We start from the raw sequence: 11,508 nt of genomic DNA on the forward strand, positions 1-11,508 counted from the left end.
CTACCTGCCTGTCAGCCTTCCATCGGGGCACAAACTTATCTCTTGCCCTCATTGGTCATGTGCGCGTTCGTGTGTGTTGGAGGAGGGGCTCTGTGAGGAAGTGGCAGATTTTCTCCGGTTGTATATTTTCAAATTCTAGCGATCTCAAGCCGGTTTCTCAAACTTACCTACCCCACCTTTAAGTCCCATAATAACACATGTATTAATAACCCGTCTCTCAGAATGACCCACTTCAGTGCTCATTGAGGAAGTGAAGAGCTTTCCCCCCAAAGATCAGAAACAACACGTTTTAACAGTCAGAAGTAAAACTGCTTTATTTAGAAACCTGATTGAATCGTCTGCAGAAGACGTTCCTCGTGAAGGCACTGTTGAACATTTCTGCTCAGTGGTAGCACGTTTACCGCTAACTCCAAAACGCAGGAGATGTTTAAAAAACCAGGAGCTTGTCCAACAGGCGGGGAACAAATAATCAAGAATAAAATCGAGTGATTAGAACAAAATGAAATGCTGCTACTGATGTCAACAGGTTGGTAGAAATATCTTCACAGGTTAGAGTCTAAATTAAGGAAATAATGACGCTAACAGTAAATCATGACGGCTTCTTTACCTTCAATCACTTTCAGGACCTTTTATGTCCAACAGAGGATCTAACATTTATCCCAAAGGAGATTAGTGTCCCTAACATTTAAAAAGCATTCTCATCCTTTGTTGATACGACGAGTTAAGACAAGATGTGGTGAATCCGACAGGCCCGAGTTACTCTGCTCACCACCAAGCATACAGACTTTGAACTGGTCTCACTGCTAATCAAATAAGTACGTTTGATTTCAAGTAAAGTAATTAAAACGCCAGAATTCTCACGGACGTGTTTTCATCTTAAGAAAATAATCTTATCAAAGGTCGACTCCAGCCAAAACAAAAATCTGAGTCTCCTCGTGTAAAAGCAGTTATTTCTCAAAACAAAATCTCCAGTATAATCTTCAGAAGTCCGATTAGAATTGTCCAAAAGATCGACTCCTCTTCCACAAAGTCGTTGTCGTCGTCCTCCTCCTCCTCCTCCTCGGCCTCAGGGGATTTCTGTTTCTTTTGTCCGTTCTCCGCGGTGTAAGAGCCCTTATCGAACGGATCCAAGGGAACCGTTTGATCGTAAAACACTCGCATTTCAAACTCGCTCTCCTTGTGGCTCGGGTGTCCGTAGATCCCGATGCCCACGGGCCTGGAGAGGTCCCCCGGCACCACCACCACGTCGGGCCCACAGGTGACCGACTGCAGCTTGTACGTGTCGTAGCTGGGACGCAGCGTTTTGTCCGAAACGTAGAGGTCCGCGTCCCCCTTGAGGCTCTGCATGTGGAGGATGATTCTGCCATCGTGGTTGAGGCGCAGGTAGCTGTAGTTCCCCGCCCCGATGTGGCCCTGGACCACGTGGAGCAGCACCCAGTGTTCAGGGAGGCCCTCGTCGTCTGAGGAGGAGCCGAAGAAGCCTTGAGCCTGGGACAGAGAGAAGGAAACGAGCAGGAGGAAGAAGCTGCTGCTCAGCTTCATGATGACGGCATCCGGCAGACAGTCACCGCCTGGCAACACCAGACAGCCTGAGAGCGAGAGGAGAGACCAATGCAACAATACATTCATTATATGTTCTCGTAATACTTAAGTTTTCCACTTTTCATAACAATACTGCACATATTTAAATATTTTTCTTATCATACTGTTCGTAGTTTTTTGGTACCTATATTTCATGTAAATATTTCTCTATATTTGAATGTTATAATAGTAACATTCAAATTACTAACCCAATTAGAAAAATGAAATATGTGCAGTATATATACTGCACATATTTCCTTTTTCTAATTTTGTTTTATTATACCGTTTGTAGTTTTTCGGTACCTATATTTCATGTACATATTTCTCTATATTTTAACGTTATAATAGTTTTAGTTGTTGGTCCTTTTCTTACAATCTATCTTTGTTGACTGTTTATGTTCAGGCACATTTCTCGTATGCTTGAACGTACTTGGTAATAAACATATGTTCCTGTAATACTTGCAGTTTTCCACTTTTCATAACAATACTGGACATATTTAATTTGTTACTTATATATTATACGGTTTGTAGTTTTTTTAAACTATATTTCATGTAAATATTTCTCTGTATTTTAATGTTATAATAGTAACATTAAAATCTCTAACCCTATATACTGCACATATTTCACTATTTCACTATATACTGCACATGTACACTTCATGTACATATTTCTCTATATTTAATTTTTTGCTCCTTTTCTTACAATCTGTCTTTGTTGACTGCGTTTATGTGCAGGCTTATTCTCGCAAGCTTGAACCTGCTTATCAATAAACCTGTTTCTGATTTCTGAAAAGGCAGCCAAACACGTTCTATATTATATAACATTTAAAAATAGCATGGGTTCAACTTGTGCTTTTCCCAATCGATCAGTGTTTTGAGTGACTTTCCCACTTTGAATTATTGTTGCCACTTCTGTTGCAAAAAACAACCTGTTTTCTAACCGTTGTGTGCACCATTCAATCAAATACAGAGTCTGATCCCAGATTTAAAAAAAAGTACATTTAAGGGTCTTGATGTACATTTCTGATCATATTTGACTTATTTTCAATTAAATACATTTTGAATAGTGGACTTTAACTTACAGTGGAGTTTTTTTAGTGTTATTATTAGTACTTTAACTTAAGTTCAAAATACTACCACTGCCTAACATATAAAGAAGAACAAACCATCAATATTGTACTTAATGGCGGAAGTAACGAAGTAAATTACTTTCGTACTGTACGTGAGTTTCTTTTGGAGTACTTTTACCCTACTTAAGTATTTCTATTCGAGGCTTTTTGATATTTCCACTACATTTCTAATGCAGAAATGCCTTTTACTCCCCTAATAGTTATACTATCAGATGCACGCTGAAGGTTCTTTGAGCAGCTTTTCTCTCACTGATCGTGTTATGTTAAATGTCTGTTTTTCATGTATTGTGTCTTGATATTTGTCTGTTGATGTCACACATGGAGCTGCAAGTCACATTTCAGACTTGATCTGACCATTGAAGTGTTATTGAATACACTGAGGGATAATTTTACTGCACAACAAATAGCTTGACCTTTCTACAATACAATAATACATGTTGCTGATAAAACTAACATGCTTTAAGAAATATTTTGAATGTAGGACTTTAACTTAGTGGAGCGTTTTCTGAGTGTGGTATAAGTACACAAATATCTAAATACTTCTGCAAACACTGTGTGATTTTAGTTACAGCTTCTATATAAATATATGATATGTTTTATAATGATTGATCATGAAAGTGTTCTCAAAGCTGGTGAAAGTGCAGCTAGTTTGAATGGCTTTGTAGACTGCAGGGTAGCTGGTGGATTTACTCCAGGTGGAACTCAAGTCTGATTTAACACTTGATTAGATTTCACATCATTCATCCACATCTGCCTAGTAACTAAAAGGTATTAAAGACATGAAGTGGAGCAAAAAGTATCGACAAAAATTGAAATACTCAGGTAAAGTACACGTTTTTAAAGTGTACTTAAGAACAGTACTTGAACAAATCCACTAAATGAGTTTACACCAGTGCCGTTATAAAGTAAAACATAATTAACCCAGGCTGCGGATGCCCTTCCTCTCAGAACAGTTTAAAATAGACCTCTGACCCGCGGCAGAGCTAAAAATAATCTGCTCGGTGCTAAATCTACCGGTGAGACCGACCTTTGATACGAGGGGGAACTAACACATTTCATATTAAAAACACAGAGTATTAGCTTTAAATTATCAACCCCAACATTTTCAAACCAGACATGTGATATAACAACGGGTTTAGTTTGTATTGTAACGCAGTTCGTGTCGATAACTTGACGTTGTTTTTTTTTTGTTTAATGCTAACATGCTAACACCTGCCATCAGCATAAACCTGAACCCAAACCAGGAAGTGCGCCGGACGTTGAAGCCGGTTTTTATGAAGGGGCGTAGCGGCCACACGGTGGTACTACAACTTCCGTGACGTCATTTTGGCCAACAAATAAAATAAAGATCAAATATATACTTTAATAATCCCAAAGTGGGAATTTTTCGTTGCAGCAGCATGTAAAACAGGGCATTACACATACTTAGAAATTATTAGAGTAGAAAATAGACAATTATGAAATATAAGAATCTCAGAATAGTAAATAAAACAACTATCCGTTAACTATCCGGCAAAAATAAAACACAATTGAAGGGCAAAATGACAGCTAACACAATATAAAAGTAGCTAATGTAATTCATTTGGGTCTAAAAAGTTGTAATATGCGCCAAAAGCTGAATCCAGAGTTACAGTCCTCCACTTTAAGGAAAAACTCAACTGCGCATGCTCTGTGGGCCTACATCCGGGTACTTTCTGAATCTACAGTTCCATTTTTGGCTTCAGGCGGCACTGAGAAACTCTCAAAGGAATGAACGTTGTACCCAGCTCTCTTTATACAAACCAGCAAATAAGTATAATACACGATTATTTAATTACATTGGTAATTTCTATATTTGATAACATACCTACGAGTTTATATTCCGATTAGCATGAATCAGGCTACCGAAGCTAACAGCAGATTTTTACTTATTTAACCAGGTTAGCTTCTCATAGCTATCACGATGCTAACGATGCTAACTAGCTTGTACAGTTTGAGCTAAATCCGCGTAAGTTTACAGAATATAGCTGCTGCCGAATAACTTAACACTTCATTTAATTAAGTTACCAATGATTATCAAACACGTATCGATAAGTAATTTAAAAGACGTTTACTCACACAGCTGTCATTTCCTAACCAACATCTTCGACCAAACAAAGTTCACTTCTTCACTTCCTTTTCCTCTCACTCACCTACAGTCGAGAGCGGATCATTAGCGACGCCTACTGGGGGACCATGGTAACTTAATTATTTAAACTTAATTAATACAAGGTTCTCTCTTTATTTAATCACATATTTACTATTTATCTGAACTGAAGGCCCCAAAGAATTAATAAAGCAAGAATAAATGAATATCCATCCATCTATTTGTCTGTCTGTCTGTCTGTCTGTCTGTCTATCCATCCATCAGTCCGTCTGTCAGTCTGTCTGTCTGTCTGTCAGTCAGTCTGCCTGTCTGTCTATCTATCCATCCATCCATCTATCTATATGTCTGCCTGTCTATCTATCTATCCATCCATCCATCTATCAATAAACATCATTATTATGATGTTTTCTCTCTTTTTTTATGACAAATGTAAACATTTTCTAAACTCATGGCCCAATATAAATAATAATGTAAAAATTCTGTCAACTAGAGTAATAATGTGGATGTTTTGAGGTGAGATTGTACGAGTTACTTAAACATGGTTGGTGAATTTCCTGATGGCATCCAGCATGGCCCGACATTGGAAAAGCAATGACATGTTTCGCTGGGCAGCAGCCAGAATGTATCGAAGCCACCGAAAAGCAAAATACACAAGACTCCATATAACAGCTGCAGTCAGAAAAGGCTGTCTTACTGCAAGGTAATGTGTTGAAATTGTCAATTAAGTGTACACTTGAACTGATCTGATGTTGTTAAGTGGGCCTGTTTTAGGTGGCTGAAGTATACTTTTGTCCCCAGCAGTACAATGCTTTGCTGTTTCTCCAAACTGAGGACATGCAGGCAGTTATACAGCATCTGAAGTAGCAAGTCATCTCTCAAATGGTCCAGAATGCTGCTGCAAGACTGATAACCAGGTCCAGCAGGATGACACACATTACACACATTGTAAAATCCTTGCATCGGCTCCTGACTCGTTTTAGAATTGATTTGAAGGTTCTGGTTATTACATATAGAGCCCTGCGTGGAAATGCACCGGAATATATATGTGACCTTCTCCATCCTTACATCGCCAGTATGGTCACTTAGGTCTTGGCGGTCCCACGGTCTCGTTTAAAAACTACAGGTGACCGTGCCTTTCAGGTGGAGCTCCAACACGGTGGAACTCTCTCCCTATAGACAGTCTCTGTAGAAGCTTTTTAAAAATAAGACCTATCTTTTGACATTGGCTTTTGTCTGTGATGTGTGAGATGTGTCATGTTTGTTCCTTTCAGGACTCACGTGGTCTGTGCTTTGTTTTTATGTTGACCTTAATGTCTGCCTCTTGTTGTTATTGTATTCATGTTTCTGTGGTCTCCATTGTAACTTTTTACTCGTGAAGTAGAAAATCTATTTCTGTGAAAGATGCTATAATTATTATCTGAACTATTCCTCATGTTGAAAATGTTCCTTGGATAACCTCCTCTCTCCTTGCTGCCGTGGAGTCTGTTGACTTCCCTCATGTCATGCCTTTATTTGTTTTTGAAAGTTACCATGTAAATGTATTTTTCGTAAAAGTCGTTATAGTTTTCACATTCCATCAAAAGAGAAAACTACTTTATTTTATACATCACGTTTATGACTTCCTCTGGGTCTGACTGATATTTGTTTGTCTTAACTTTAAAACTTGCATGAATATAATGGAGACGTTTAATAAACATAATAACTGCAAATTAAAGAAACTTATTTTCCTCTTCATAATCTGCATTTTGACATTAAATTGTATTAAATTCGGTAATGATGTGTCATAGCACAAGAGTTCAAAGGTTGAGAGAACTAATAAGAGTAACAATCATAATAAAATAGATAACTTTGACAGTTTGTGTCCAAAACACATTTGCAATGTTACGTAGATGGAAGTAGGCGGTCCTTGAAATTGATTTTATGTGGGCGTTAAAGGATAAATCCTGATCAAATATAACACCAAGATTCCTTACAGTCTCACTGGAGGCCAAATTAATGCCATCCATAGTTAGTATGTCTTTAGATAATTTGTTTCGTAGATTCTTCGGGCCAAGTACAATAACTTCAGTTTTGGTCGTGTTTAACATCAAAAAGTTTAAGGTCATCCACGTTTTTAAGTCCTTAAGGCAGTCTTGAATTTTATTTAGATGATTAATTTCATCAGGCTTGATTGATAAATATAGTTGAGTATCATCCGCATAACAATGAAAGTTTACAGAATGATTCCTTATAATATTGCCGGAAGCATATATAATGTGAACAAAATAGGTCCGAGCACTGAGCCCTGTGGCACTCCATGGCTAACTTTGGTTTGCGTGGAAGATTCATCGTTAACACGTACAAACTGAGAGCGTTCAGATAGATAGGACCTAAACCAGCCTAAAGCAGTTCCCTGTATGCCAACTAAGTGCTCTAGTCTTTGCAATAGGATATCATGGTCGATAGTATCAAATGCAGCACTAAGATCGAGCAAAACAAGAATAGAGACAAGTCCCTTGTCTGAGGCTATTAGAATGTCATTTGTGACTTTAACCAGAGCTGTCTCTGTGCTATGATGTGTTCTAAAGCCAGACTGAAAATCTTCAAATAAATCATTGTTTTTTAAGTAATCACACAACTGTTTTGCGACCGCTTTCTCAAGAATCTTTGAGAGGAACGGAAGATTAGAAATAGGTCTATAGTTGGCTAAAACCTCTGGATCGAGGTTGTGCTTTTTAAGAAGCGGTTTTATCACTGCTACTTTGAATGATTGTGGAACATAGCCTGATAATAAAGACATATTCATAATATTTAATAAAGAAGTGCTAATTAATGGAAAAACTTCCTTCAACAGCTTAGTTGGAATTGGGTCTAACATGCACCTTGATGGTTTAGAAGAGAGAATCATTGAATGTAATTGTTCAAGGTTTATGGCTGAAAAGCATTCTAGTTTACTATCTAGTGTAATATTAGAACTTACGTTTCCTATGTTGCAAATGTATTATCTCTTGGATTTACACACGGCATCTATTGCACGTCTGTCCGTCCTGGGAGAGGGATCCCTCCTCTGCTGCTCTCCCTGAGGTTTCTCCCATGTTGCCTTTAAACTGTGGGTTTTCTCCGGAAGTTTTTCCTTGTATGATGTGAGGGTCTAAGGACAGAGGGTCTAAGGACAGAGGGTCTGAGGACAGAGGGTCTAAGGACAGAGGGTCTGAGGACAGAGGGTCTAAGGATAGAGGGTCTGAGGATAGAGGGTCTGAGGACAGAGGGTCTAAGGACAGAGGGTCTGAGGACAGAGGGTCTAAGGACAGAGGGTCTGAGGACAGAGGGTGTCGTATTGTCATACTGATATTCTGTACACACTGTGAAGACCACTGAGACAAGTGTAACATTTGTGATATTGGGCTATAAATAAACATTGATTGATTGATTGATTGATTGATTGATTGATGTAAAGGAGGGGGAGGGGTATCATTTTTGGAGAAGGAAAGGGTTCTTTTAAATCAGGAAGAGAGCAAAACTGGGAAATCAAGGAGCCAACTACTAAGTTTAAGATTTTACAATAATGTATTCAGGAGAACATACAACGTTACTAAGAAACTAAAATCATAGCGGTCTAAAATATCATCTCAGTACAAAGATAGTCTAAAACTATTTTAAAATACAATTAAACGCAGTTAAAACAATACAAAGAATTCAAATGCTAAAAGGGTTAAAAGTATTTTCTTCAAAGCCAGAGTCTTTCCAGGGCTGCAAAGGTGCTCCGTCGACAGGTGCTGGTCTCTTAATCCCTGTTCGCCTGTGCTCCTGCTGCCTCCTTCAGTTTCTCCTCAATGTCGAGGACGTTTCCTTGGTAGGACATGTCTTCCGAGTCACTTGCTTCAGAAGCGAGGCAAGAATCCTTCCTAGCCTCGGAAAACGAAGAATGGTGGAACAGGCTAACGTGTGCGCGTCATATGCGAGGCCGCCAAATATTTGGAAATTGGTCCGTGCGCAAAGCACTGTGGGGATTTTAAGACTGCGGAGGATACACATGTGCAGCCTCGAAGTACGCCGGCCTCGGTAGAATTCCAAGCATCCTGGACATTGGAACAGTCCTTCTGCGGCACTCGATGAGGTAGTATGCTTGAAATAGTGGCTCTGGAGCAGCCTTCCTCGACATTGAGAAACACCCTCAGTATCCCTCTGCTGCTCTTCTCCTTCCATGTGTAGGCAGGGCTGTTGGTGCGAATTGGCTCCAGGTGTGGTCACTCATTGTTAATCGGCATGGCAACGACAAACAGTTAAAAAATAAAAGCATGCAGGAAGTTAAAAACAGTTCAAAAGTAAAAGTTAAATCACACAATAAAAAGGTATAAAACACACACACACTTAAAACCATGCAATAATGAATAATTAAAATACGTTGCCATGTGACACAGACGCCAAGTTGGATGAGAAGCTAATGGACGTGCGACAGCCGCTTAGAAATAAAAGATTCAACATTGACTGATCACAGACTGGGCTCACAGAGAAATGCTTCAAGCTTTCGTGATCGTTCGTTTCCTTTTCATCAATATTTATCGGCAACTTTCCTCACATGATGGTTTTCCTTCTTTTGTTGGCAGTTATCCTTTTTCACTGTTTTCTGAAAGATATTGAAAAATAGAGGGTAATGAGAACAAATCAATACTCGGAAGCACAAGGACAAACTTGGAAATCCCATCTTTGCTTTAAAAGAAACAAATAAGTTTGAAACTAAGCCTCGTGAAGAAATGAAGAAAAACAACATGTTGGAAAATGTTATGAAAGTAATTGCCGAGTAAAATAATGATTTAAGGTCATCCACTTCTTCATGTCTCTTCTACATCAACATGTGTCCCCTCTTCTCCATGTCTCTTCTACATCAACATGTGTCCCCTCTTCTTCATGTCTCTTCTACATCAACATGTGTCCCCTCTTCTTCATGTCTCTTCTACATCAACATGTGTCCCCTCTTCTCCATGTCTCTTCTACATCAACATGTGTCCCCTCTTCTTCATGTCTCTTCTACATCAACATGTGTCCCCTCTTCTTCATGTCTCTTCTACATCAACATGTGTCCCCTCTTCTCCATGTCTCTTCTACATCAACATGTGTCCCCTCTTCTCCATGTCTCTTCTACATCAACATGTGTCCCCTCTTCTTCATGTCTCTTCTACATCAACATGTGTCCCCTCTTCTTCATGTCTCTTCTACATCAACATGTGTCCCCTCTTCTCCATGTCTCTCTACATCAACATGTGTCCCCTCTTCTCCATGTCTCTTCTACATCAACATGTGTCCCCTCTTCTTCATGTCTCTCTACATCAACATGTGTCCCCTCTTCTCCATGTCTCTTCTACATCAACATGTGTCCCCTCTTCTTCATGTCTCTTCTACATCAACATGTGTCCCCTCTTCTTCATGTCTCTTCTACATCAACATGTGTCCCCTCTTCTTCACGTCTCTTCTACATCAACATGTGTCCCCTCTTCTTCACGTCTCTTCTACATCAACATGTGTCCCCTCTTCTCCATGTCTCTCTACATCAACATGTGTTCCCTCTTCTTCATGTCTCTTCTACATCAACATGTGTCCCCTCTTCTTCATGTCTCTTCTACATCAACATGTGTCCCCTCTTCTTCATGTCTCTTCTACATCAACATGTGTCCCCTCTTCTCCATGTCTCTTCTACATCAACATGTGTCCCCTCTTCTCCATGTCTCTTCTACATCAACATGTGTCCCCTCTTCTTCATGTCTCTTCTACATCAACATGTGTCCCCTCTTCTCCAAGTCTCTTCTACATCAACATGTGTCCCCTCTTCTTCATGTCTCTTCTACATCAACATGTGTCCCCTCTTCTTTGTGTCTCTTCTACATCAACATGTGTCCCCTCTTCTTCATGTCTCTTCTACATCAACATGTGTCCCCTCTTCTTCATGTCTCTTCTACATCAACATGTGTCCCCTCTTCTTCTTGTCTCTTCTACATCAACATGTGTCCCCTCTTCTTCATGTCTCTTCTACATCAACATGTGTCCCCTCTTCTTCATGTCTCTTCTACATCAACATGTGTCCCCTCTTCTTCTTGTCTCTTCTACATCAACATGTGTCCCCTCTTCTCCATGTCTCCTCTACATCAACATGTGTCCCCTCTTTTTCATGTCTCTTCTACATCAACATGTGTCCCCTCTGTGGAAAGAGACTCTGAAAGTTTCAGGAACAAAGATTCTCTCTCTTTTTGATCCATTTCTATAAAAACCTGTCTGAAAATGAGCTGATCAGATTTTGGCCACTTTGTGATGTCATAACGATGTGTTGTCTTGTGTAACCATTAGCCAATCAGCAACAAGGTACCCCCCCCCACCTTATCACCTGAATCTCCTCTAGAGCACCATTGAGTTCTTTGTAACCAAATGTCTCTCAGAGGGGCGTGGGGAGGGGCTCCTTATTTTCATCTAAAGTAACAGACAGAGAATCAGCACTTTGGAAACAGAGGGGATTATGGGTAATGCTGCAATGCTGTTTGGTGTTTCAGCCAATCAGAGACAGGTTCTGTATATATCTGAGACCTGTGATATATTTATGAAGAACAGTAAAATAGAGGACCTTTAAAATCTCCTGCAAATAAATCCCTAATCGACCACGTGACATTTAGTTACCCTAAAGGCAGCTGAAATGGACTTGCTCAG

General features: G+C 39.6%; 1 protein-coding gene across 1 annotated transcript; it reads right to left on the reverse strand.

Moving 5' to 3' along the window:
* Nucleotides 1-287: 287 nt before the first annotated feature.
* c1h6orf120 (chromosome 1 C6orf120 homolog) lies at nt 288-4,901 on the reverse strand. Its single transcript, XM_034088931.1, has 2 exons — nt 4,809-4,901; nt 288-1,589 (listed from the first exon to the last, which is right to left on the reverse strand). The coding sequence occupies exon 2, from the start codon at nt 1,540-1,542 to the stop codon at nt 955-957; it is 588 nt and encodes a 195-aa protein (XP_033944822.1). The 5' UTR covers nt 1,543-1,589; nt 4,809-4,901; the 3' UTR covers nt 288-954.
* Between the last annotated feature and the right edge of the window lie 6,607 nt (nt 4,902-11,508).

This window comes from Pseudochaenichthys georgianus, chromosome 1, assembly GCF_902827115.2.
Source record: "Pseudochaenichthys georgianus chromosome 1, fPseGeo1.2, whole genome shotgun sequence".
Taxonomy (NCBI): domain Eukaryota; kingdom Metazoa; phylum Chordata; class Actinopteri; order Perciformes; family Channichthyidae; genus Pseudochaenichthys; species Pseudochaenichthys georgianus.